This window comes from Pseudopipra pipra, chromosome W (genome assembly GCF_036250125.1).
Source record: "Pseudopipra pipra isolate bDixPip1 chromosome W, bDixPip1.hap1, whole genome shotgun sequence".
In the NCBI taxonomy this organism is placed as follows: Eukaryota; Metazoa; Chordata; class Aves; order Passeriformes; family Pipridae; genus Pseudopipra; species Pseudopipra pipra.
The window spans coordinates 3,683,694-3,711,622 of NC_087580.1; the positions used below are offsets into that span (position 1 = coordinate 3,683,694).

Genomic DNA, 27,929 nt, shown 5'->3' on the forward strand with positions numbered 1-27,929 from the left:
TTGTTCACACCCCAGTCAGCTGCTCCCAGTGTTCCCAGTAAAGCTTTCCAGTTCTCTGCAGTCCCTGTTATTGGGGGGCAGTGAGGGGGTTCTGAAAATCCCAGGAAGGGGGGGGGTTGGGCACTTCCAGACCCACAAAATCCTTTGAACAGGGCTTTTGGGGACATTCAGACCCCAAAAATCTTGGGAACATGGGGGCTCTCCTAGATCCCAGAAGTTACAAGAACATCGTGGTTGGGGCACTCCCTGACCCCAAAATATTGGAAAAGAGGGGCTTGGACACTCCTAGACCATAAAACTCATGGGAATAGGGGGTTGGGGCACTCTCAGACCCTAAAAATCCCCGAGAAAGTTTGCTTGGGCACGTCCAGAGCCCAAAATATTGGAAAAGAGGGGACTGGACACTCCCAGACCAAGCCCCCAAATGCGGAGAAGCTCCAGGTCCCCAAAAGTCCTGGAAAAGAGGGATTTGGATACAATCAAAAATCCGGAAATTGGGCACCCTCAGCTCCTCATCTGCCTCTTGTTTTGGGCAACTCCGAGCTCAGGGACAACTTTATCCTCTGTTTAAGGTTCACTTAAGCCCCAGGAGTCCTGGATGCCCGTTTTTGGATTGCCCTGAGCTTTGGGAGCCCTGGCTGGGCATTTTTGGTGGGCCCTGAGCTCCCCCCTCCCCCGCAGCCCACGGACCCCCCCGAACCCCCCAGCCCCGGGGCTGCCGCGGGGGCCCCCAACGGCCCTCAGCCAATCCCAAAGCGCCCACGCCGCCCGCGCCCAATCCCAGCGCGCCGCGCTGATGACTCATCAGTCGCCGGGAAGACGCCTCGAAAAAAGGGCCCCAACTGTGCCCTCAGCCAAGCCCAGTGCGCCCCAAACCCCCCAAAACGGCGGCGCCCGGCTGGTTTTGGGCTGTCAGCAGCTGTCCGGCGCTGGGCATGGAGCGTGTGCGGGGAGCTGGGGCCGTGCTGGCGGTGCTGGTGGTGCTGGGAGCCCCCCCGGCTGCAGGCGAGGAGCTGTCGGGTGAGCGGGGGGGGCGGGCAGGGGGATGGGGTGTGAAAGGGGGGAAAGAGGGGAGAAAAGAGTGTGTGGGAGCCCCAAAAGTGAGTGGGAGTGGGGTCAGAAGGCCCAGAGTGAGTGGGAGGGTGGTGGGAGCCCCAAAGTGAGGGCGGGGGTTCTGGGGATTGTGGGGACGTTGGAAAGGGGTGGGAGAGGGGGGCAAAGGGGTGTGGGAGAGCAGGCAGAGGGGTGCCATGGGGGTCCCTGGGTGTCCCTCGAGCCCTGGAGCGGTTCTCTGGGGCTCTGGGGGGGTCGGATCCGCATTGGGGGTCCCCAACCCCCCTGTCCATCCCCGGGGGGCTGATGGGGGGTTCCCCCCAGCCAAGAGCCGGTGCTGGGGCTTCCGTGGGGCAGAGGGGGGTGGGAAAGGGGGGTCTGCGGTTTCCCCCTGAGCTCCCAACGTGCTGTGGGGGGCTGGGAGATGATGGAGGGGAGGGGGCACCCCCTGACCCGTGTCCTGCACACACAAGGGTGTTCCAGAGGACGGTAAAGTCCGAGTGTCGCTTCATCAACGGCACCGAGCGGGTGAGGTTCTTGGAGAGGTACATGTACAACCGGGAGCAGTTCGTGCATTTTGACAGCGATGTGGGGGTGTTTGTGGGGGACACCCCGTATGGGGAGAAGTTTGCCAGGAAATGGAACAGCGACCAGGAACGGCTGGAGTTTGCACGGTCTCTGGTGGACACGTGCTTCCGGCACAACTGCAAGGTGTTCACCCCGTCCAGGGTGGAGAGGAAGGTGAGTGTGGGGCAGAGCGGGTCCCCTCGGCCCCTGCCCCAGGAATGTCCCTGGAGCCCCTCAAACCCTCGCTGGGAATAACCTCACACCCTTCAGCCCTCCGTGCCCGTCCTGTGGCCTTTTGCCCCCTCCCAGTACTTCCCAGTCCATTCCAGTCCATCTCAGTCTCTCCCAGTGCCCCCCACGTCTCCATCCGAGCTCACGCCCCTCAGCCAATCCCAGCGCGTCTCTGATGACGCTCCAGTTGCCAGGCAGACCCAAACCAAAAAAAAGGGAAAACCTTTTGTTCTCGGCCTGCTCATCTGGCTGTTTGCTGGTTCCCGTTTGCCTTCGTTTCCTGCGCCCTGTTCTGCCCCCAGCCCGGACCTGCTCGGACTTCACGGGAGAGGTTTGACCCTCCTCCAAAGGAACCTTTTGGGGAGGAGGTCGCCCTTTCCCTCCTGCGCTCCCGTGTTGGCAGTGGCGTGTGTTCATCGGCCAAAAGGGGGAATTCCCGGCCACAGCCAGCCACAGACAGCGGGAAGAGCCCACTCTTACCCCTTTTCCCTTTTTCCCCTTTTTGTTGTTCTGCCAATACACAGATATCCTTTAATAAAGAGCTGCTATTTTTCCTTTTTCCATACTGCCTCAACTGGAATCTTTTAATTTCAGATTTACAATTGCTTAGAAGGGAGGAGTTTGGTTTTCCTCATAACTCATCCTCCTTAGCAAAACACTTCAGTCTCATCCAACTGAGACAGAGGTGCTGCCCCATGCTCCTGCCGTTCCCATTGCACATCCCCACATCCCAGAGCCCCAGCAAGAGCCCTGAGGAATGAGGCAGGCACAGGATCTCCCTTCCCAGGGGCTGGGGGTCAGGCCTTGGCCCTTTGCAAGAACAAAACAAAGCCAGATTTCTTCAGCATCACAGACCCCAGGACTTTGTTTGTCCCCACCTCTCATGACTGCCTCCAGTTTTCGGCTCTGACTGGAAGCAGGGGACAATTTCTGAGTGCTGGCCCTCAGTGGGACCCATTAACGCCAGGAGAAACTGTGGACTTGGATCTGACTTGGAATTCTTCAGAGGTTTCTTGAACTTGCTCTTTGTCTGATGTTCAGGGACTCATCCCCAACCCCCGAGGGTCATTCAGTGCCTGGGACTGTGTCTGTGCTGCTGAGCTGGGCCGGGCTCCTGGCTCACAGGGAGCTCCTGGCAAGCGGGCAGCGCTGCAGAGAGACAGCTCTGCCCAGGAGCAGCTCCTCTGCACAGCCCAGCAGGGCTGAGGGCACTGCCAGGGCAGCTCAGGGACACCAGCAGGGCACAGACAGAGCTTCAAAGGGCTCAGGGTTGGGAGGGTGACTGAGAGCTCCCTGCAAGAGGAATCTTGGCAGGGCTGCACAGAGGCAGTCTGGGGCTGCAGGGCAGTGCAGGGGCAGCTCCTGGATGCATCTCCTAAAGCTGGCCCAGCCCCAGCTGATGGGATGGGTGAGGAGGGGGCTGTTGGGGGGCACTTTGGCAACTGTGAAGCCGGGGGTGCAACCAGGGGTGCCCAGGGCTGTGGGGCAGAGCAGGGTCCTGCAGCCCAGGGCACTGCTGGGCAGGGACTCTGCTGCCTGCCAGGGGCAGCTCTCAGCCGGCCCAGGGAGCTGCTCCAGGGCTGGGGGAGAAGGGCTGTGGGCAAGGAGCAAACCCCAATTGACAGGGGAAGGCAGGGCAGGGCCCTTCTGCTGTCGAGACGGTGCAGCACATGTCAGGAATGATCACAGCTCCAAATGACTGCTGGGGGTTTCTAAGAGGAATTTTCAGGAAATGCAGCAAGGCAGGGGCATCCTGAAAGGGAAGGATCCTGTACTTCCAGTGTTCTGCTTCGGGTTCCCAGGGATGGGCAATGAGAAAGATCAATTCATGTCTCCATTCAGGAGGAAGCATGGAAAATCCAAAGCTCTTCTTCTTCGAGGGCAATGGTGCAGGGAGTGTCAGAAATCAGCCCCCTGGGCCTCACAGGCAGCAGCAGTGGTGCTTTTCCAGCCTCCTCAGGGTTGCTCTGACGTTGCCATCAGAGCCTGCCCAGCCAGAGGTGCCCCTGGCACCAGAGTGCCCTGTGCTGGGAGGGCTCTGCAGGGCAGAGCTGAGCACCCAGGGCTGGGATGGGCTCTGGATGCACTGCCAGGGCCCAGCCCTGGGCACAGGGAAGCAGCTGCTGGCAGGGACAGCTCCAGGCAGCAGAGCCTGAGCACTCCTCTGCATTGCCCTCTGCTCAGCTGCACAGGGAAAGAGGGAAGAGTTGGGAGGAATTGATTTGGCAAGTGGAGTCTTCACAAAACCCCACTTTTTTTCCAGGCATCTTTGAAGTGGATCATTCACCAACAGAGAGGTGCAAATAGCACAGGGAACCTGTGTGCTGACCAGCAGGTCACTTGTGGGCAGAGCAGCTCTCCTGAGTCTGCACTGGGGCACAGGGAGCCCTTTGGGACCTCAGAGCTGTCCAGGGTTCAGGCTCAGAGCAATGGGGAGGGTGAGAATTCCTGCCCGGTCAAGGAAAGTGCTCTCACTGAGCAGCACAGAGCTGAGCTGAACAAAGTTCCCCCAAAGAAATCCAAAGAATTTGGAGGAGATTGTAAAGCAGCAGAGGATTGACTCAAGGCAGCCCTGCCCTGACTGTGCTGCCTCTCCTGTCCCCTCCCCAGCGCGGGACGCGCAGAGGCCGCCCGGCTCCCCCCAGCCAAGGCCTGCCGGGCCCCGCCAGCAGCGGCTGCTGGCCCAGTCACTCCCAGTCACTCCCAAGAGGATCCCAGTTGCCCTCAAGGTGGTCCCAGTTGCTCCCAGTCCCCCCCAGGATGGTTCCTTTCCCTCTCAGGGACTCCCAGTCTGAGTCCAGTCTGGCCCCAGGCACTTTCAGTCACTGCCTGGAGGAGGCCATTTGCCCCTGCATGGTCCCAGTTGCTCCCAGGATGATCTCAGTATGTGTCCAGTATGTGTCCCAGTATGGCCCCAGGAACTTGCAGACACTTGCAGTTCAAATCCACTTTGATCCCAGTCATCCCAGTATGGTTGCAGTGCCTCTCCCATACTCCCAGTAGTATTGCAGTCACTCCCAATATGGTCCCAGTATGAGCCCAGCAGGGGCTCAGCTGCTCCCACTCTGATTCCAGTTGCTCCAGGATGGATCAGGAATGGGGACCCCTTTGTTCACCCCCCATTGTGTCACCCTGTTTCTGAGGGAGCTTTGGGGGGACATCTGGACCCCAACACAGCATCCAACACATCCCAAAGTGTGCTGGGACCCCTTTGAACCTGGGAATTGAGGGGGACCATGGAAAAACCCTTCTTAGAGAGAAAATTGGGTGACTCGACTCCTGGATGCTTTTAAGAAAGAGGTCTAAAGATTTCTTGAAGAATGGAGGGAGGTGACTTTTTTATTCTTGACCTTTCCAGTTCTCCATTTGGGGGCAGGATGTCCTCTGGGCCAGTGTTTTGTTCCCTTTGCAGTGAGTGCAGCCTCAGAGGGCTGAGCCCTCTCTGGCTGGGCTTGGCCTCTCCTGCAGAGACTCAGGCCTGGCTGGGCTGCCCCAGGCAGACGCTGCAGGAAGAAGAGCTCAGGCCGCCTGGCTCTGGTGTCCCTGGGGCTCAGCCTGTGCCCCATTGCTGTGCAGGGGCTGAGCCCCACCTCTGCCTCGGGGCCTTGGCCAAAGGGCTGGCAAGGAAGAGGCCCAGCAGCCTTGGGGCCTGCCCAGCTTTCCTCCTCCCTGGGGGCTCTCAGTCCTCCCCTGACACCGTGTGGGCCCAAGGCCTTGCTGGCTTCGGGCTCACGGCCCGCCGGCACCATCCCAGCGGCCTGACCCCCCTCCTTCCCCTCTCTCCAGCCTCTCCTGCCTTTTCTGGCAAGGGGCCATCCAAGGAAAACCCCGGTTCTCAGCAATGGCACCTGTGGCACGGCTGCAAGGCTCGAGTGGGCCAGGCAAGAGCAGGAGCACCGAGAGCCTGAGGAGCCAGGAGATGCCCTGGCTGGGCATCGTGCTGCTGCGGGACGAGCTGACACCTCTGCACAGTCTCTGCCCGTCCCTGCCAGACGACTTCTGCCCAGGCTCTGGGCACGGGGACGCAGCACTGACAGTTTTCAGCCACCGTGCTGTTCCACAGAGGCTGTGATGTCACAAGGCCCTTGCCTGGCAGCCAGGAGATGGGCAAGGCAAGGCAAGGACGGAGCCTCTGAGCCACCAGCACGCTGTCCCCAAAGGCTGGGCTGGCACAGAAGCCCAGAGTCCCTGAGGTTGGCAGAGACTTGGGAGATCAACCGGCGTCCAGCCTACGCCCCATCCCCAGCACGTCAAGCAGACCACGGCACTCAGTGCCATGGCCAGTCTTTGCTTAAACACCTCCAGGGATGGTGACTCCACCACCTCCCTGGGCAGCCCATTTCAATACCTAATCCCTGTTTCTCTCCAAAAAGTCCTGCTCCTGTCCCTGACAAACAGCCCCTGACAGGCAGGTCCTCGTGTCCTCTTGTCTTATTGTCTGTTGCACAGCAATGGGAAGGACGCAGCGTGAGGCTGAGAGGTTTCTGTCATGGTTTGTGGGCTTGGGTGAGTTTGGGCCAGAATTACAGGACACCAGTAAAATCTGGGCTTTGGGAAAGGTTGGGGAGGTTTGGGAAAGGTGTTCAAAGGGTGGTTTTGCCTGAGGTGTTAAACACGGGACAGGGTCTATCTTCCCAATTCCCAAGAGAAGAGATCCCAGAAAGCTCCCCTGCAGGTTGTGTTCTAGGGAACAGGAGAAGAGACTGAGGGTAAGGGGTTTCTTCCCTGGAGGGAAGGGCTGTCCTTGGCTTGCAGGAGCCCTGTGCTGAAATTGCCAGTCTGACTGCCCAAACTGCACACAGCTGAAGATTCCTGCCAGACAAAAAGGGCCAGGACAGAAAGCTCTTGCTGCCCATGGAGTGCCCAGGGTGGCCCCCCAACTGCATCTGAAACCTGAAGGTTCCAGGCTTTCTTTCCTGGGGGAAAGGCCGTGACATCCCAAAGAGTCCCGTGGCAGACAGGTGGGGCTGCACTGTGGGGGAGTGAGGTGTTGGTTCTTTGGTTTCCAGGGGCAATTCCAGAATGGAGAGGACAGGCTGTGACACCACAAAGGAGCCCTTGGTACATGGATGGGGTTGAACTGTCACATGGTGGGGACTTGGTTCTTTGGTTTCCAGAGGCCATTCCAGAATGGAGAGGATAGGCCAGAATGGATAGGACAACAAAAGGGCCCAAAGCACCTGGGTTGGTCTGCACTATGGTGTGGGGTGTTGGTTCTTTGGTTCCAGGGCCTATTCTGGAATGGAAAGGACAGGCTGTGACAAGAAGTGCCTGTCTGGAACTGCAAAGACGGACGCACAAGAATCTTTTGTGGGCATATTCTCTGTTCTGCCCTGCACACCCTAGTGCTGGGGTCAAAACTCAGCCTCTCTGCTTCCCTCTCCTGAGGGACTTGTTCTTAGACATCCCTTTCCCCTACGCTCCTTTCAAAAGCCCTCCTGGCAATTCCAAGGCCTGTACCCGGCTCTTATCCCCTCTCTGTCCTCTTCCCACTCCCCTGTTCAATCCCAACATGCCAGGACAGGGATCCCAGTTGCTTGGCTGCACTCCCACCTAGTTCCATATGCTGGGCCATGATATCCCAGCACTGGAGCAGCCAGGTCAGCAGGGACTCTCCCAGCTGGAGGCTGAAATCTTTTAACGTCTCTCACAGCTCAGCCGGGGATGGGGATCGGGTGATTATCTCTGGTCCTGCCTCTTGCTCCTGTTCTGAGGGCTCTGCTTCCCCTCCATCCCTCACTAACTGAGCTGATTTGGTCTTGGATTTCTCCTGTAGAGGGGCAGCTGCTACTGGCACAGGTTGTTCCTCTGCAGTTTGAGTGGCCATGGTACCTCTTGGTCTCCTTTCCTCCTCCTCCCCCTGAGGGCACTGGGTCTTAGTTTAACAAGATTACAACTTAGAAATTAAGAGACTTCAGGTGGAAGTGTGGAAAAGAAGAAACCTTTTATTAACAAAATCTGAATAAACAACAAATGGTGCAACCAAAAACTTTCAGAACAAACAAAACGAAGTCCCAAATCCCCAGGTGGGGGGGAGAAACTGTCCCGGCAGTTCAAAGCTCTCGCAGCCCCGTGTGCTCGCAGCCAGCAGTGAAGGAGTCCCTTTTCCCAGGGGCAGTCCCCAAAGCAGAACACCTCGCTCCCAGATGGGTCGGGCTCTCTCTCTCTCTCTCTCTCTCTCTCTCTCTCTCTCTCTCTCTCGGTCGTTCTCCACGAGATGTCCCGTGGGGAAAAAACTTCCTCTCAGGGAAAGAGAACAAGGTGGCCAAAATCAGCTCCCGCTCTGTCCGGTCCCGGACAAACCCCAAAAGCCCCCGAACAAAGGACCCCCCGCCCTCCCCGCGGCCACCGCGATGTCCCCGAGAGCCGCCCTCCCCCCACTGCCCCTGCCCAGCGCCTGCGGCTCCGCTCCAACCCACCCCATCCCGGGAGACACAGATGGGAATGGGGGGCACTGGGAAACAATTCCAACACCTCTTTTCAAACCTCTGACACCTGGTTCCCAGACATTCCCAAAGAAGGGGCTTCCTGTGGCCTCGAGCCAGGGACCGACCTTTGTATTGAACCAACTCCTGGGGAGACACGTTCCCATCCCTGTCCCCATTCCCATTTCTGGGGTTCCCATCCCTGTCCCCATTTCCATTCCTGGGGTTCCCATCCCTCTCCGCATTCCAATTCCTGGGGTTTCCATCCCTGTCCCCATTCCTACTTCCTCCTGTGCCAGCTTGCTCCCACTGTCCCCGCTCCTGTGCCCACTGTCCCTATCCTGGTCTCCCATGTCCCCATTCCCATTCCCGGTGTCCCCATTCCCATTCCCGGTGTCCCAATTCCCATTCCTGGTGACTCCAATCTGCTCCCAATACCCCCTGTCCCCATTCCTGGAGTTCCCATGCCCATTCTGGGTGGCCCCAACCTGCTCCCAGTGTCCCCATCCCTGTCCCTAATGTCCCCATCCCAGTCCCCCCTGTCCCCATTCCTATTCCTGGTTCCCACAGAGGAACTGCCGGAGGCCGGAGGAGGGAGCCAGGATTTATTGCCCAAAGCAGGAGATTTTCACACCCGAATTAAAGCCTCAGGAATAATTGTGGTCCTGGGTTTCACACGGGAAAAAGCAGGAAGTTGATCCATCGGGAAGAGCCGCAGGGGGGCCGGGGTGGGTGGGAGCAGCGGGATGAGCTCTGCCAGCAGCTCCTGGCTTTCTACAGGGAGAGGGAAGGGGCGGATCCAGCTCCAGGATCGCTCAGGCTGTGATTCCTGCTGGGATGAGAGCGGGGAAAGGAGTCACCATGTCCCTGTTCCCATCCCAGGGGATGGAGCCGGCTGTGGAGCCCAGGGAGAGTAGGAACTGCTCTGGAATCCCTCCTGATCCTTCTCCGTCCATCCCACCCCAACCCCACTCCATCCATCCCACGCCAATCCCACTCCAGAATCCAGCCCTGATCCCAGTCCACAATTCCACCTGAGCCCACTCTGGAATCCTGCCCTGAGCTGGAATCCCCTTCCAATCCCACTCCAGCCATTAGGCCCCCATTCCCCTCTGGAATCCCGGCATCCATCCTGGGATCCCTGCCCAGAGGATCTGGATCCACACACGCTGCTGGGACTCACTGGTGGGCACGGGGTCGTATCCATTCCCCTCCCTCTTCCCTATGGAAAGAAAGCGGGATCAGCACCCGTGGCACAGGATCCCCGGAATGCTGCCGGGTGGATCCGTGCCCCTTCCCGACCCCCATCCCGGGAGTTACCGGATCGGAGCTTCCAGACACCGACTCCCACGAGGCCGATGATGATGATGATGGCAGCGATGACGGACACAGTGTCCTAGTTAGAACAGCTGGGACCGATTCCTCACTGGATGGGTGTAGCCCAAAACTGTGGATTCTATGGCCTTCCATGCCATTTTCCCAGGAACTGTTGTCAGGAGAGGCCTGCAAGGTGGGGGGGATGTCCTGAGCACCCTCATATCCTTTTATGGACTGAGCATCCTCATATCCTTTTATGGAATTGCCCGCTCTGAGGGAAGAACTGAGCATCCTTTTATGGAATTCCCCGCTCTGAGGGGAGGACTGGGCATTCCTGCCTGAACTGGAGAATATATAAACCTGGAGTTTCGGAACCTTTTTACCACTCGTGGGATCCAGAGGAGGACTGCAGCTCACCGCTCTCAACCAGCCTGAGACCACGACCCTCAACTGGACTGCAATCCCCACTTTTGACCAGACTGCAACAGCTCTCCCACCAGCAGGTTTTTTTCTCCTCTCCCTTTACTTTGGACTTGGGGGGGGCCCAAGGAACAGCACTTTGTTCATGGCCCAGGGTACTGGTTTATACATTTGGGTTTTGTGGATTAAAACCAATTGCTTGTCTGCATAATCAGACTTATTGGGCAAGGGGGGCCCAAGGGGGGCCCAAGGGGGGCCCAAGGGGGCTGGGCCAGGGGGGGAAGGGCTGCAGGGTCGGATCCCGGAGGAGGAAACCCGCCAAAAGCGGCGGCCCAGCCGAGGGAGGAGCCGAGCGGGAGCACAAAGAAGAGCAGCCAAAAGGTCCTGGCGGTCGCTCGGCAATGGCGGGGGGGGCAGAGAGCAGTTTGGGGGCCCCCGTGAGAGCCGGGAGGGAACCCCGGTAGCCGCGGAGTGGGGAGAGCGGAGAGGGGCGATCCCGGAGCTGGGGGACCCCTGGAATGCTGGAGAGGGGGGAGCAGAGAGGGAGCGCCGGGCCCCTTAAGCGGGGGTCCCGGAGAGGGGGAAGGCCTTGGAGTGTGGAGAGGAGGGGGGGCCTTGAGGCGGGGTGGGAGCCGAGAGCGCCAAGAGGTTTGCGAGGGTGGGAGGCGAGAGAGGAGGGCCGACCGGCCCCGGGAGGCAGAGTGGGGAGAAGTGAGCCCTGGGACCCCCCTGGCAACACTAAAGGGGACCCCAGAGAGTGAGAACCCCCCGGAGCCGCGGGACCCCCGGCAGCCTGGAGAAGGGGGACCCCCAATGCAGGCAGAAGTGCCATCAGAGCAGACAGGGGGGACCCCCCTAACCCCAGAGAGCAGAGAGAGGGAATTCTGGGAGGGGGATTTGGGCTGAATCTTTGTGTTCTGGGAGTTTTTATGAGCACAAGATGCCCGGTGAGTTCTAGGGATGGACTTGGGCAGGAGAAACTCCCAAGGCAATGCGCTCACCCCTTGTTTTTCTCCCCCTCCCCGGCGGTCGGGGCCGTGCTGTTGTTCCCGATCCCGGCCGGCTGACCCAAGAGCCCGGCCACGTGTGCGGGGCCCGATCCGCTCCCTGCTCTCGTTGCCCCGGGGCAGCCTCTGGTGTCCCCCCGGCTGTGGGGGCGTTTTGTTGGCTCGGGCACAGGCGGCCCTTGTGCGGGGCTGTGTGCCGGGGGGCTGTTGGGGGTCCCCAGTGGGTGTTTTGGGGCGGTGTCGGGGTGGGTTGTGGGCGGAGCCCCGTGGGTGGTCGGGGGGCTGCAGGTCCCCCCCTTGTTGGGGGTTGGTGTTGGTGGGTCAGGCCCCGGCGGCTCCATTGTGAGCCCGGTGTGGGCGGGGGGGCTGGTCCGGGGGAGCCGGAGGGAGCCGAGGCAGCGGGTTTGGGGAGCCCTCGGGAGAGCCGGGGGTGGGGGGAGGAAGGGCGGGAGCCCCGGAGTGTGGAGAGAGGAGCGGGGCGATGGCGGAGCTGGGGGACCCCCGGCAGGTTGGAGGGGGGAGCAGGGAGAGGGAGGAGCCCCGGGACCCCCGGGAGGCTGCAAGGGGGATCCCGGAGAAGGGGGAGCCTGGGCAGTGGGGACCCCTGGGATCCCTGGGCCAAGAAAGTGGAGAAGGAAGAGAGGGGGAACGTCTGGGAACCCGGCCCCCTGAAGCAGAGAGTGAGGGGAGAAGGGACCCCTGGGACCCCCAAAAGCCACGTCATCCCTAAGCGGGACCCCCAGCAGCCCAGAGAGGGGAGAGCCCAGAAGGTAAAGGTGCAGAGAGCAGAGAGGGAGGAGGGTTATTTTGTGCTGAATGTTCATATTTTGGAGTATTTTTTTTCTGAATCTTCATCTTTTGCAGATTTTAGGGGAGTTTTGGTATTTGGGTTTTTTTCCCAAACCTCGTTGTTTTCTTTTTTTCAGGTCTAAATCTTGGTGTTTTGGAGGTTTTTATGGGCACAGGATGTGTGATGAGTCCGAGAGCTGGACTTGGGCAGGAGGAACCCCCAAGGCAACGCGCTCACCCCTTGTTTTTTTTCCCCCCAGAAGGATTTCTGCTTCCCAAAGCTTGGACAGATGGAGGAGGAGGCTGCGAGGAAGAGGAAGATGCCGCAGGCCCCCCAGGCAGGAGAGGAGGAAGTCAGTGCCCCTTTGGGTCGGTCCTTTGTCTTTTGTGGCCGTCCTGCCGGGGCCGGAGTTGGGGGGATGTCCTTGGGCTTCCCTGTGGGCCGGAGGCAAATCCCCTACCTGTCCTTGTTGCTTCCTGCCCCAGGCCCCGAGGTGAGGCCGGAGAGCGCGGAGGACAAATCCCGGCGGCAGAGCCTGGTGGGAGAGGCCGTTTTGAAGGGCTCCCCGGCACAGGAAGGCAGCGGGGAGGAAAAGGGCCGGAGATGCCCCCGCAGGAGGGGCTCCAAAGCCAGCCCAGGGGGCTGTGAGGAGGAAAGAGCCAGCGTGTGCCGGGAAGGCGGCCGGAGCTTGAGGCGGAGCTGCGAGCTGGTGGTCCCTGAGCAGCCTCCCAGCAGGGAAAAGCCCTTCAGCTGCTTGGAATGTAGGAAGAGCTTCAGCAGGAGCACTGACCACCTCAGCCACCAGAACATCCACAGTGGGGAACGGCCCTACACGTGTGGGGAGTGTGGGAAGAGCTTCAAACGGAGCTCACACCTGTTCGGACACCAGGTGATCCATAGTAGAGAAAGGCCCTACACGTGTGGGGAGTGTGGGAAGAGCTTCAAACGGAGCTCCCACCTGCTCCGACACCAGATGATCCACAGCGGGGAACGGCCATACACGTGTGGGGAGTGTGGGAAAAGCTTCAGGCACAGCTCCACACTCCGAACCCACCGTCGCATCCACAGTGGGGAACAGCCCTACACCTGTGGGGAGTGTGGGAAGAGCTTCAAACGGAGCTCCCACCTCCTCAACCACCAGCACATCCACAGTGGGGAACGGCCCTACACGTGTGGGGAGTGTGGGAAAAGCTTCAGGCACAGCTCCACACTCCGCACCCACCGTCGCATCCACAGTGGGGAACAGCCCTACACCTGTGGGGAGTGTGGGAAGAGCTTCAAACGGAGCTCCCGCCTCCTCAGCCACCAGATGATCCACAGTGGGGAAAGGCCCTACATGTGTGAGGAATGTGGGAAGAGTTTCACTCAGAGCTCCAACCTGCTCCGACACCAGATGATCCACAGTGGGAAAGGCCCTACACGTGTGCAGAGTGTGGGAAGAGCTTCAGGGACAGCTCCAGCCTTTGCAAACACCGTTGCATCCACACCAGGGAATGGCCCTACAAGTGCTTGGAATGTGGGAAGAGCTTCAGCACAAGCGCCAAGCTGCTCAACCACCAGCACATCCACACTGGGGAACAGCCCGACACGTGTAGGGAATGTGGGACAGCTCCACCCTCTACACCCACCGTCGCCTCCACATCAGGGAGAGGCCCTTCCACTGTGGGGAGTGTGGGAAGAGCTTCACGCAGAGCTCTTCCTTGACCTCCCACCAACGGACCCACCGGTAAGAGAAGCCCCGAGTGCCCCGACTGCGGGAAGAGCTTCGGCCGCTGCTCCAACTCCATCAGCCATGGGAGGACCCGCGTTGGATGATCCACAGGGACCCCCGTTGGGCACAGACCTGGTGTGCTGGTTTAATGGTAAACCAGCAGGGGAAATGTCAGCGGTGACACCTGGAATGGGATGGAACACCTGGAAAGGGAATGAGAATGCCTGGAATGGGAATGGGGACATAAAGAATGGGATGAGGACAATAGCAATGGGATGGGAACACCAGGAATGGAAATGGGAAGACCTGGAAAGGGAATGGGGACATTGGGAGCAGACTGGGGACACTAGGAATGGGAATGGGGGCAGCAGGAATGGGAGTGGGGACATGTGGAATGGGGAGGGAACACCTGGAATGGAAATGGGAACACCTGGAATGGAAATGGAGACACCTGGAATGGGAATGGGTACACCTGGAATGGAAATGGGAACACCTGGAATTGGAATGGAGACACCTGGAATGGGAACACCTGGAATGGGAATGGCGAAACCTGGAATGGAAATGGGGACACCAGGAATGGGAATGGGAACACCTGGAATTGGAATGGAGACACCTGGAATGGGAACACCTGGAATGGAAATAGGGACACCAGGAATGGAAATGGGAACACCTGGATCTGAAATGGAGACACCTGCAATGGGAACACCTGGATCTGAAATGGAGACACCTGGAATGGGAACACCTGGAATTGGAATGGAGACACCTGGAATGGGAACACCTGGAATGGGAATGGGGTCACCTGGGTTGGGAATGGGGTCACCTGGAATGGGAATGGGAACACGGGGAATGGGAACATTGGGAGCAGATTGGGGACACCAGGAATGGGAATGGGAACATCTGGGATTGGAATGGGGGCGCCTGGAATTAGAATAGAGAAAACAGAGGTGGGATGGGAACACCTGGAATGGAAATGGGGACAATAGGAATGGGAATGGAGACACCTGGAATGGGAATGGGAACACCAAGAACTGGGAATGGGGAAAACAGAAGTGGGATGGGAACACCATGAATGGGAGGAGGGACAATAGGAATGGGAATGGGGACACCTAGAATGGGATGGAACACCTGGAAAGGGAATTGGAACACCTGGAATGGGAATGGGAACACCGGGAATGGGAACTCTTGGAATGGGAATGGGGACACCTGGAATGGGATGGGAACAACTAGAATGGGATGGGAACACCTGGAACAGGAATGCAAACCCGTGGAATGGGAATGGGAACACCCGAGCCCGGGCTGTGTCCCTGGTGAAACAGGAGGCCAGGCCCAAAAGAGTTCACTAAGAAATTTGGGCCTGCTAACAAGCTCCCAACAGCCAAGACCATCTGTGCTCGTTCTGTTCTACTGACTGGAGCAAAGCTTCAGAGAATAGAACAGGAACATGTCCTAGGCCTAGAGGGGATAAATTAGAGAGACAGCAGGATCAGGGAGACATTGGAAGAGGAGGAATAGGCCGGGAGCCAGGGCTTTTTCCAAGCTTCAGGGAGCGGGTCAAGAAGAATGGAAGAGAAGGAAGGTCAAGCTGAGGAAGATGAGTTGAAGCCCCTAGAGCCATGGAGGAAGAGTGGAAGTCCCCTCAGGATTGAGGGCCAAGAGAAGCACCGCCCCAAGCCCCGCCTGAGCTCCACCTATACTCCTCCTGTTATTAATATGCAGAGATAGAGGTTGGAATCACTTGAATATGCATTTCATCACAGCTGAAGATTGTATAAAAATGCTGATTTTGTGTGAAGCCTTGGAGCAAGTTTGTCCAGCGCGAGCTGGCTTGCTCCCAACGTTGAATAAACAAATACCTTGCTGCTTAAAGAGAAAAAAGTCTCTGAGCAGTTTCTCGGACTGATTTTTCGGATTCAGTGCCCAGTCAGTCCCAGGAGGATCCCAGTCACTCCTGGTCTCTCCCAGTTGCTCCCAGTTTCCTCCATGTGGTCCCACTCATTCCCAGTTGCCCCCAGAAGCTTCCAGCATGATCCCAGTTGCTCACAGCCACTTCCAGTCATCCCCAGTGCACTCCCAGTTGCTCCCAGGATGATCCCAATCACCTCCTGCATGATCCCACTCACTCTTGATATGATCCCAGTATGACCTCAGTCACCCTCAGTGTGGTCTCAGTTGCTCCTCACACTGTGATCCCAGTATGATCCCAGTTGTCCCCAGCATGGTCCCAGTTGCTCCCAGTTGCCCCTAGCACAGATCCAGTCACTCCAAGTATGATCCCGGTCTTCCCTCCTGACAGTCCCACTCAATCCCAGTTGCTTCTATTGTAAATCCAGTTACTCATTTCCTTCCAGTTGCCCCCAGCCTGGTCCTAATTCCCCTTCATGTAGTCCCAGTCACTCCCAGTACAGTCCCAGTTCCCCCCACCATGGTTGCAGACACTCCCAGTATATCCCAGTAGAGCCCTCAGCATGCTCATAGTCCTTCCCAGTCACTCCCAGATGCCCCAGGAACATTCCAGTTTCCACCAGTATGATCCCAGTGACTCCAAGGCACTCCCACTATATCCTATGTGGCCTCCAGTTGCTCCCAGTAGCCCTCAGTGTGGTCCCAGTTGCTCCCAGTATGATCCCTGTTGCCCCAGTTCTGGTCCTGGAGGGTCCCAGTGTGCTAAGATCCTGCTCCTGGGGGGTCCTGCTGGGTCCCAGTCCTGGTTCCGGATGTATCCTGGTATCCCGGTCCATCCCAGTCCACTCCAGTCCATTCCAGTCTATCCCAGTCAGTCCCAGTCCATCCCAATCCATCCCAGTCTGTCCCAGTCTGTCCCAGTCCATCCCAGTCCATCCCAGTCCCTTCCCAGCAGCCGCCGCCGTTTCCCGGGTCCTGCCCCCCCGCCCCCCCAAGATGCTGACGGGGGTCGCGGCTCCGTCTTTGCCTTCGTCTCCCTGGGCCTGCCTGGAATGAAGGGGCCGCTGGGACACTGCGGGACCTCCTGAAACCAAAGGAACCCTGGGAGAATTTGGATACTCCTGGAAGCAAGGCACAATTGGGACACTGCAGGACCTATGGAAAAAAAGGAACCTTGTGACACTGCGGAATTCATGGAATCCAGGGGCCTTTGTGACAGGGGGGCCTCATGGAACCAAAGGAAGCCTGAGGTGTTTCAGAAGGTCATGGAATCAAGGGGCCACTGGGATACTGCAGGGCCTCTGGGAATTAAAGGAACACTGGGACACTGGGGCAGGACATCCCCCCTGCAATGGCACCAAGACAATGCCCCATTTGCAAAGGGGTCAGTGCTGAGCTCAGAGGGGGCCAGGACAAGGCAGGAGATGTTGGACCCCAGACTGGTTTGACCCCAAATGAAGCCCCTGATGGTGAGGGAACCCCTGGAGTCCAAGGACTGTCAGTCCATGGGTTTCTACCAGAAAGGGCCAGTCCCCTTTCCCAGGGGCAGGTTCTTCCAACAGAACCCTTCTTGGCAGGTGTGTGGAGATTCCTGCCTTGGCTGGGGACCCCCCCAAGGTCACTGCTGGAGGTTGAGAGCAGAGATCTCCCCACGAGCGCTGGTCTGGGGGAGTTCCATCCAGCTCTAATTAAGAATTATTGCTTGTTTGCCACCTTTAGTAGAATTGCTTCAACAATTGCTTTAGTGTAGTGCCCTGTCCTACCTTATCCTGCACTACTGGTAGTTTTAGTGTCTATGTTGTGTAGTAAATTATTCTGGTTTAGTCCTTTTGTCTGATCATTATTAGTAATAAGTAGTTCATTGGTATAAATATATCTGCTTTTCCATCATTAAAACCTGTGGGACAAAACTGGTTCAATCCCATCTCTATAATTCCTTAAATTCAAACCACTGGCGTAACCCAAGGCTGAGATTGGATCCAGCTGCCCCCAGGCTCCTCTGGGAGCAGGAGTTTAGAAAGCCAGGGAGTCCGTTCTGCACCTCGGGACTCCAGGGCAGGACTTCTCCAATCAACTTTGTCTAAGCCTTGAACTCCCCCTGCCACAGGGGGGATGGGGAAAAGGGAGCAGGAAAGGGGAGAAGAGGTGGGGAAAAGGGGGGGTGGGACCCCTTCAGCTGAGGGGCCAAAGGGGTGGAACCCCCAAAGGGAGCACAGGGAAGCTGTGGTTTAGTGGGAGAATAGGAAAGGGGTGGAAGAGAAGGGAAGAGTGGTGGGCTGAGACCCCCAAAACTGAGTGTGAGGGGTGTTGGGACCCCAAAGTTATTGGGAGGGGGGTGAGGGCCCCAAACTGAGTGCAGGGGAGATGTGTGGGTTGCGGGGACCATAGGAAAGGGGTGGGAGAGGGGCAGAAAAAGGGGGTGGGAAAGCAGGAAGAGGAGTCCCATGGGGGTCCCTTGGTGTCCCCATCACTTGAGCCCTGGAGCAGTTCCCTGGGGCTCTGGGGGAGGTTGGATCTGCACTGGGGGGGTCCCAACCCCTCTGTCCATCCTGTGGGGCTGATGGGGGTTTCCCCTTCAACCAGCAGCCGGTGCTGCAGTGGCCACGGGGGAAAAGGTGGGAAAAGGGGGGTCTGGGGTGGCCCCTGAACTCCCACCCTGCTGTGGGGTATCACAGCCAGCACGGCTTCCCCAGAGGAAAGGCCTGCTGATCACACCTGAGTTACTTTATGACAACATCACCCCCTGACTGATCAAGGGAAGGCAGTTGATGGGATCTTTTTGGGTTTCAGTGAAGCTTCCCATAGTGTCCGTGCCCAGATCCTTCTGGACAAAGTGTCCAGCCCAGAGCTGGATAAACACACCCTGTGCTGGGCGAGCAATGGGCTCCCGGGTCGGGCACAGAGGGTGGCAGTGACTGGGGGGACATCAGATGGGGGTCACTAGGGGGGTTCCCCAGGGCTCCATCTGGGCCCTGTGCTCTCCAACATCTCCATCCATGACTTGGGCGCAGCACTGGAAGGGACACAGAGCAAGTTTGCAGATGACCCCAACCTGGGAGGAGCTGCTGAGTCCCTGGAGGGCAGGGAGGCCCTGCAGAGAGACCTGGACAGATGCCAGGGCTGGGAATCACCACCCATGGAAGTTCAACAAGGGGCAGTGCCAGATTCTGCCCCTGGGATGGGGTAACCCCCGATGTGGGGACAGAGTGGGAATGAGAGGCTGGAGAGCAGTGCTGGGAAAGGGCCCTGGGGGTCCTGGGGGGTGCCCACTTGGCCAGGAGTCAGCAGTGCCCCGGCAGCCAGGAGGGACAACCCTGTCCTGGGGGCATCAGGCCCAGCATGGCCGGGCCAGGGAGGGGATTGTCCCGCTCTGCTCTGCCCTGGGGCGGCCTCACCTCAATAGTGGGGCACTCTGGGGGGACACAAGGGAAGGAAGAGATTGAGCCAGTAGAGAGTGGCCAAAGGAGGTCACCAGGATGGGGAAGGCTCTGCAGGTGAAGCCTTAGGAGGAGCAGCTCAAGGCACTTGGTGTGTTCAGCTGCACAAGAAGAGACTGAGGGGAGACCTCATGGCAGTTCCAACTTCCTCAGGAGGGGCAGAGGAGGGGCAGGCCCTGAGCTCTGCTCTGGGGGGACCAGGGACAGCCCCCAGGGAATGGCCTGGAGTTGTGTCAGGCCAGGGTCAGGTTGGATGTTAGAAAGAGGTTCTTCCCCCCAGGGTGGTTGGCACTGAACAGGCTCCCCAGGGCAGTGGGCGTAGCACCAAGGCTGACAGAGCTCCAGGAGAGTTTGGATGATCCTCTGGGGCACAGGCTGTGACTCTTGGGGATGGGCCTGGGCAGGGCTGAGGGTTGGACTTGATGATCCCTCTGGGGTCCCTTCCAACTCGCACATTCTTTCATTCTGGTATTCTGTAACACCCCACCTTTGCCTGCTTTGCTGCTTCTGTGAACCACGAGTTCCTTCCTTGATTGTTTCTTTCCTTTCCTTGGCTGGTTTCTCTCCATTGCAGTTGGTTACACAGATTTTTTCTAGGGCACATTCTGGACAACCACTGCTGGTTCAGTTCTGTCTCAGAGCCCGAGATCAGCCTTATGGAGCCAAAGGAACCCTGGGACACTGCGGAACCTCATGGGATCAAGGGACCATCGTGACACTGCGGGACCTCATTAAAGGAACTCAGGGACCACTGTGGAACCTCATGGAACCAAGTTGCCAGTGTGACATGTGGGGCCTCATGGAATCAAAGGAGCCCTGAGACCTTTGGTACCCTCATGGAATCCAGTGGCCTTTGTGACCCTGCGGAACCTCATGGAATCAAAGGGCCACTGTGACACTGCAAAACCTCATGGAACCAAGGGGCCATTCCAGAATCACAGAATCAACGAGGTGGGAAAAGACCTCTGAGCTCATGGAGTCCAAGCCATGACCCAACCCCACCCTGTCAACTGGACCATGGCCCTGAGAGCCACATCCAGTCTTTTCTGAAACACCTCCAGGGACGGTGACTCCACCCCCTCCCTGGGCAGCCCATTCCAACACCCAGTCACCCCTTCTGGGAAGAACTTGAGCCTCCTGTCTGACCTAAACCTCCCCTGGTGCAGCTTTCGGCTGTGCCCTCTTGTCCCACTGCTGGTTACCTGGGAGAAGAGACCAACCCCCCCCCGGGTCCCCCCTCCTGTCAGGGAGTTGTAGAGAGTGAGAAGGTCCCCCCTGAGCCTCCTTCTGTCCAGGCTCAGCAAGCCCAGCTCCCTCAGCTGCTCCTCAGATATTTTCTAGGGCACATTCTGGACAACCACTGCTGGTTCAGTTCTGTCTCAGAGCCCGAGATCAGCACTTGTGCTCCAGCACTTGTGCTCCAGAGCACTTGTGCTCCAGAGCCTTCAGCAGCCCCAGTGCCCTTCTCCAGACACGCTCCAGCACCTCAACATCTTCCCCAAAGTGAGGGGCCCAGAACTGGGCCCAGCACTCGAGGTGAGGCCTCAGCAGGGCCGAGCCCAGGGGCAGAATCCCTGCCCTGAAGGCAGCTCCCTGCCATCAGCTCTGCTGCAGCCCTGCAGGGCCGTTCTGCTCCTTGTCCTGCAGCTCCACCATTCCCTGCTCCCTGCAGCCCTGGCTCCCTCAGCCTTCCCCTGCCCAGACCCCCTTGTCTGGCAGCAAGAGAGCAGCCCTGGGCAGCCCAGGGATTGTCTGGGGCCCAGAGCTGTCTGCCACAGCCTCCAGCATCTCCTGGCTTGCCTGTGCCCAGCCCTGCTGCCCTGCCAGAAGATCCCACGGTGTTTCCACTTGCAATGGAATGGGGGACCTGCTCCCAGGCTTTGCAGGCCCTTCTGTCCCTTCATCACCCACCTGATGATTCAACCAAGGCTCTGTGGGATGATTGTCAGTGTTCCTGAATCACAGGATGTGCCCACCCAAAGACATTTTCAGCATCTCTGTCCTGCCTTGAGATCAGCTTCTCCTCCAGCACAGCCCCTCAGGGGCTGCACAGACCCCCCCGACAGCAAAGGCCTCTCCTGCCAGGGCTGCAGAGACCAACCCAGCTTTTCCCTGGCCTGGGGGGAAGCGTTTCCCCTTTCTGGGCTGTCCCATTGCCATCTGCCCCTCCAGCACGTCTCTGCTCCAGCCCAGCACTTGCACACATCGGCTCCGGGCACTCGGTGCTGCTGCTGGGAACGAGATCATTTTCTGATTCCTTTAAATTAATGGTGTTCATTAACTTGTTAGTTAATTGCTTTAGTGAATCATAACCAGAATATTCATCCTAAACAGTGGGTGAGTCTGAAGTCACTATTGGCCAACACTTAGCAAAGTTTGTCATCACCTGCTGTTGTGGGAACAGGCTTGGGAAAATTATTGCAACTCTGAGTTTTGCTAAACTAGCCCTGATCTGCTTCAGTGAACAAAGCCTGGGGAGAGAGATGGATTGCTGAAACTGGACACAAGGAATGCAGAATTTACAGACCACAAGGACATTGTGCAGGAACTAGAAGATAAAGAAGAGGTTAACAAAGACCATACAATAGGTGTTGGAAACTCCCTACCTGGGAAAAGGTGTAGGGAATTGGCTATAGAACAGGGCTTGCCTAGGCCCTGAGTAAATCTGAGATAGCAGAGCTACAGTGTCTTTGTTCCTGCTAGTTGGCTGGTAAACAGGTAGTTGTGATTAGCAAAACAAAAGCAACTGAGAGCCACCTGTGTCAACATTAAGAAATGAGTAAGAGGTGGAATCAACATTTAAGCCAGAGCCAAAAATGAGCTTAGCTTTTGCAATATGTATGAGCTAATTATAAAGCATATATTAAGCTGTTAGCAGTGATCAATAAACGAAACTTGCTGATTCTCCTATTGAGGGTCCCTTTCTTCCCTCACTGTGACTAAAAGGATAATAAAAAGCCTGAAAAATGGGGACTAATTAGCGTGAGAAGTGAGAGTCAATAACCAATAGAGGATAGAATACTAAATACTGAAGAGGATGATATAAGTTAGAACTGATGCCCTTTAAATTCTTTCTTTGCTAAAAAACATATGAATAAGTGAAAAGGCTGGGGGGGCAGGGAGGCTGGAGTTATCCCCAACACACACCCTGGCCCGAAGAAAGTGGTGCCTGACTCACTGATACAAAAAGACAGAGCTGGAGGGTTTCATTTTTCCCATTTGTGGCTGCAGCAGGAAGAGCAAAGTCTTCTCCTCTGGAAAGGTTTCTTCCCTCAGGGTGTCTGGTGCACATTCCAGTGGGCACACAGGGGAATGCTGGGCTGGAATGTGTTTGTTTCCAGGTGGCCTGCACAGTATCCCCTGGCACAGGGGTGACCATGAGGCAGGGACCAAAGGGCAGGGAGGCCCTGCCCCGTGGCCAGAGCACAGGAGACACCGACTCTGAGCTCATCAGCAGGAAAGTAAAGACTTCATCCCAAAATTCTCACTGCTCCCTCCAGTAAGGTAGGAAAACCACTGCTGGAAATGGGGGGCTCTTTTGGATTAGTTTCCTAAAAGACTTCAAGCTTCAAATCCTCTTTAAAAGTGGTCAGGAACAAGGGTCTCAGCCCTCTTGGGGCTGTGACAGACCAAGGGAACACAAAGGGTCTGAGGAAAGGCCCCTTCTGCGGGACAGAGATGATGCCCAAAGCTCAGAGGTGGGCTCCTGAAAGTTGGTACCATTAACTGTCCTTGGGAAGGAAAACCCCCAGCCCCAGTGTTTCAGGGGCAGGTGACAGGGTGCCCAGGGCAGGCAAAGGCCAGCAACAGGTTCCTGTGCTGGCCCCTTTTGGGTGGCAGCAATCCCTGACAGAGTCAGGCTGGCAGGTGGCATCCAAGGTTTGGAGGTGGCTCCTGGGGGGGATGACAGTCCCTTTCCTTGGGAAGGACAGCACCCAGCCCCAGTGCTGGGGGGCAGAGAAAAGGTTTCCCAGGGCAGGCAAAGGCCAGCAGCAGCTTTCTGTCCTGGCCCTTTTGGCATGGCAGCAATCCCCAGACATATCCAATTCTGGAAGTGCTATCCAAATTTTGGAGCTGGGCTCCTGGAAATGATGGCAGTCCATGTTTTTTCCAAGGAGAGCATTTGGCCCCCATGCTGGCAGTGCAAGTGACTGACTGTTGAGGGTGTTGCCAAATACTCTGGCATTGTTGGGATCAATCAAACCCTCTGACACCATGGCTTTAGTGTGACAAAGCAAGGCATTACTTTCTTTGCTGGCTGTGTATGTGGCCAACAACAATGCTCCCTTCACACAGACAGCAGTACATCACTTTTGCACCCATTTACACATTTTTAACAAAGAAATTAATGTTCACTGGTGCCAAATGGCACCATTTCATTGTTCCATTTCATTAATTAGTATTTTAGCCACTCTTGCTCAGTACTCTCTTGTTCTTATGCTAATTACTTCACACTTTCAGTCTTTTTAGCATCTTTTTCCTCCAGTGGTCATTTTCCCCCACAAATGCTGCACCTTTGTTCGCCTTCCTCCTGACCTGCTGCTTTCTGCAGAAGGCCCTTGTTTCCAGATATGCAGGTCCAAGAACACATCTTTCTCTCCCAGGCTTTGTTCCCTGAAGCTTATGAAGGGTAACTCTCACAAAACTGACAATTCTAGTGCTTTTCCCAAGCTGTGTTCTCTCCAAAGTAGCTTGTGAGGAATTGTTGCTGTGTGCTGGCTAAAGGTGATTTATGGCCTAACACCCCCTCTGTGATTAATGGAAACAACGAATCCAAAGGCAAAGTGGGCCCACGGAAAGATTAGGGAAGTTCTCTAATTTCCAGGAAGGGCCCCGTGCTGCCCCCAGACTCTTGGCTGTGGCTCCTTGGGGCGAGTGTGTGATTCCCCCCGAAACTGGGACTCAAAGGTTCCCCTTTGCAATGGTGCCCGTCTGTGCCTGGTGCATTGGGAGAGGCCTGTGCTGAGGGCAGAGCTGGAGAGCCCCTGTGCTGCTCCAGGCCTGCAGAGCTGCCTCTTTGCCTGCAGCCCTTGCCAGCTGGGAGCGGGCAGGCCTGCGGGCTCCCTGCCTGCTCTCCAGCCTCTCCCGTGCCTCGGGCGCTCCAGCCCCGGCCCACTGGGGCTCCGCTGGCCTCGCTCCGTGGTGCCCGTGTCTCCTGCCCCTGGGCAGCCCCAGCCCACCCCGCTGGGCCATGGGCTGGCTTTGCCCACAGCCGGGAGCTTGGAGAGCCTGGGGGGAAAGCTTCTGCCAGGGGGGTCCTTCCCAGGCCTCCCGTCAAACCAGGCAGGGTCTCTCCTGGGAGCAGGAATTCTCCCTTGCTCAGCAATTTTCCAGGGGCCTTTGCAGTGGAAGTTTTTGGCAGGGGAGTTACAAAATCGGGAAGTTTCTGAATGCTTTTCAGTTGGGGTAGTTGTCACATAAGTCTCCAGGCTTTGGAGAAGAGATGCTGAACAAGGGCCCTCTATATCCAGCTGTAAATACTCTGCTCAACAGACAAGGTCAAGTAAAGTTCAAGCTCCAAACAAGCACCAGAGACCACCAAGAGGCCACCAGAAGCCCCCCAGTGACCAAATAAGGACTTTGGAAGGACTTCAGAAGGACCTCCCTGAGCTAATTCCCATGGGTGTGATCTTTGTGAGGGAAGAAGTGAATATGTAAGACATTTGCTGGATATGTAGAATTGTGAGTAAATCTCAGTTGCCCTGGGGGAGAACGGGGCACACACCTGGTTGGGGGGAAGATCCTCCCATGGGTGAGGGGCTGATAACAAAGAATGGCTGCCCACTATTGCTCCCAAATTGAGCCTTGGGGGTTCCTTTTCTGCCCATTTACAGTCCCACCATGAGGAGACAAGTGCCCCTTGCAGCCCTGGGGCCTCATTGCCTCCTTGTCCCTGCTCAGCAACCTGGGAGGTTGTCACAGGTTTACTTGTTCAAAAAAACCCAGGCAGGGAATGTTTCTTTGCCCTGCATTGCTGTAAGGGGGGGATGTTGAACGGGGGAGGGGAGTTTTTGCCTTGGGTGATTGACCCACACAAAAGAACCAACCAGCAGATCCACATTCCAAGCTGAAGACCCTCCAAAGGCTGTGGAGGGGTGTGGGGTTTTTTAACTCTCTCCTCAGAAAGGGAAGGCACTGCCTGGAGGATGCCACTTGCCCCTGCATGATCCCAGTTGCTCCCAGTATGATCCCACTATGAGTCCAGTCACCCCCAGTATGATCCCAGTAAATTCCAGCAACTTCCAGTGGATTCAATGAATCCACTTTCATCCCAGTCATCCCCAGTATGGTTGCAGTCCCTCTCACATTCTCCCAGTATTCTTTCAGTCACTCCCAGGATGATCCCAGTATGAGCCCAGCAGGGGCCCAGCTGCTCCCACTCTGATCCCAGTTGCCCCCAGTGTGGTTGCTCCAGGATGGATCAGGAATGGGGACCCCTCTGTGCCCCCCCTTGTGTCACCCTGTTCTGGGGGAGCTTTGGGGTGACATCTGCAACCCCACACGGCATCCAACTCATCCCAAAGTGTGCTGGGACCCCCGTAAACCACCCCACAGCCCCCAAGGAACCCCCAAACCCACTCAGAGTCCATACAGGGCTCCACCTAACCCCTTTTTTGGGGGGACTTTCATGGGCTCTGGTGTTACTGGGAGCCTCCCCTGGCTGCAGGCGAGGAGCTCTTGGGTGAGAGGGAGTGTTGGGAAGGGGGGGGTCGGTGAGTCAGAGGGGATAAAAGGGGTGGTGGGACCCCAAGACTGAATGGGAGAGGAGTGGGACCCCCCAAAAGTGGAGGGGGAGGGAGGCTGAGAATTGGGGGCTGATGGGAAAGGAGTGGGAGAGGTCAGAAGAGTGGGGAAAAGGGGAGGGTGGGACCCCCAAACTGAGCATGAGGGGGGTGGAGATTGGGGGAATGATGCATATGGGGTGGGAGAGGGGGAAAAAGTGGGGGTTGGGACCCCAAAACTGATCTTGGGGTGGCTGGGGATTGAGGGGACCATGGAAAAGTGGGAGGAACAGGGAGAGGGGTGGAAAAGGGGGGTGGTCTGGAGGGATGGACGGTCCCATGGGGGTCTTTGGGCACTGGGGGGTTGGGAAAGGGGGGTGGTCCCCCTAAGCTCCCAACTTCCTCTGGGGTCCTGGGGGCTGCTGGATCCAATCTCAGCCTTGCATTGTGCCAACAGTTGAAATTTAAAGCAATTCTAGAGGGGTGACTGAACCACATTTGTGCCCCAGGCTTTAATGATGGCAAATCAGATCTATTGATAGAAAATGAATTATTTATTATTGCAAATGATGACACAGAACAGAATTATTTAGTGAACAATAGAAACACTAAAACTACCAGGAGTACAGGATAAGATAGGACAGGGCACTACACTAAAGCAATTGTTGAAGCAATTCTACAAAAACTGGCAAACAAGCAATAATTCTTAATTAGAGATGGATGGAACTCCCCCAGACCAGCGCTCGTGGGGAGATCTCTGTTCTCAACCTCCAGCAGTGACCTTGGGGGGTCCCCAGCCAAGGCAGGAATCTCCACACACCCCCCAAGAAGGGTTCTGTTGGAAGAACCTGCCCCTGGGAAAGGGGACTGGCCCTTTCTGGTAGAAACCCATGGACTGACAGTCCTTGGACTCCAGGGGTTCCCTCACCATCAGGGGCTTCATTTGGGGTCAAACCAGTCTGGGGTCCAACATCTCCTGCCTTGTCCTGGCCCCCTCTCAGCTCAGCACTGACCCCTTTGCAAATGGGGCATTGTCTTGGTGCCATTGCAGGGGGGATGTCCTGCCCCAGTGTCCCAGTGTTCCTTTAATTCCCAGAGGCCCTGCAGTGTCCCAGTGGCCCCTTGATTCCATGACCTTCTGAAACACCTCAGGCTTCCTTTGGTTCCATGAGGCCCCCCTGTCACAAAGGCCCCTGGATTCCATGAATTCCGCAGTGTCACAAGGTTCCTTTTTTTCCATAGGGCCCTGCAGTGTCCCAATTGTGCCTTGCTTCCAGGAGTATCCAAATTCTCCCAGGGTTCCTTTGGTTTCAGGAGGTCCCGCAGTGTCCCAGCGGCCCCTTCATTCCAGGCAGGCCCAGGGAGACGAAGGCAAAGACGGAGCCCCGACCCCCGTCAGCATCTTGGGGGGGCGGGGGGGCAGGACCCGGGAAACGGCGGCGGCTGCTGGGAAGGGACTGGGATGGACTGGGATGGACTGGGATGGGCTGGGATGGACCGGGACAGACTGAAACAGACTGTGATAGACTGGAATGGACTGGGATGGACTGGGATGGACTGGGACACCAGGATACACCGGGACCGGGACTGGGACCCAGCAGAACCCCCCGGGAGCAGGATCTGAGCACACTGGGACCCTCCAGGACCAGAACTGGGGCAACAGGGATCATACTGGGAGCAACTGGGACCACACTGAGGGCTACTGGGAGCAACTGGAGGCCACATAGGACATAGTGGGAGTGCCTTGGAGTCACTGGGATCATACTGGTGGAAACTGGAATGTTACTGGGGTGTCTGAGAGGGACTGGGAAGGACTAAGAGCATGCTGAGGGCTCTACTGGGATATACTGGGAGTGTCTGCAACCATGGTGGGGGTGACTGGGACCATACTGGGAGTGACTGGGACTACATGAAGGGGAATTAGGACCAGGTTGGGGGCAACTGGAAGGAACTGTGAGTGACTGGATTTACAAGAGAAGCAACTGGGATTGAGTGGGACTGTCAGGAGGGAAGACCGGGATCATACTTGGAGTGACTGGATCTGTGCTAGGGGCAACTGGGAGCAACTGGGATCATACTGGGATCGCAGTGGGAGCAGTTTGGCCCATACTGGGAGCAACTGAGACCACACTGAGGGTGACTGGGGTCATACTGGGATCATACCAGGAGTGAGTGGGATCATGCAGGAGGTGATTGGGATCATCCTGGGAGTAAATGGGAGTGCACTGGGGATGACTGGAAGTGGTTGTGAGCAACTGGGATCATGCTGGAATCTTCTGGGGGCAACTGGGAATGAGTGGGATCACATGGGGAAAACTGGGAGCAACTGGGAGAGACCAGGAGTGAC

At 57.1% G+C, this 27,929-nt stretch overlaps 1 protein-coding gene across 1 annotated transcript; it reads left to right on the plus strand.

Annotated features, from left to right (window-relative positions):
- Positions 1–11,501: 11,501 nt before the first annotated feature.
- On the plus strand, positions 11,502–18,170 carry LOC135404792 (zinc finger protein 391-like). The gene is made up of 3 exons (XM_064639525.1): positions 11,502–11,528; positions 12,070–13,401; positions 18,099–18,170. Exons 1-3 carry the CDS (start codon positions 11,502–11,504, stop codon positions 18,168–18,170), a joined length of 1,431 nt encoding a protein of 476 aa, XP_064495595.1.
- The last annotated feature ends 9,759 nt before the right edge of the window (positions 18,171–27,929 follow it).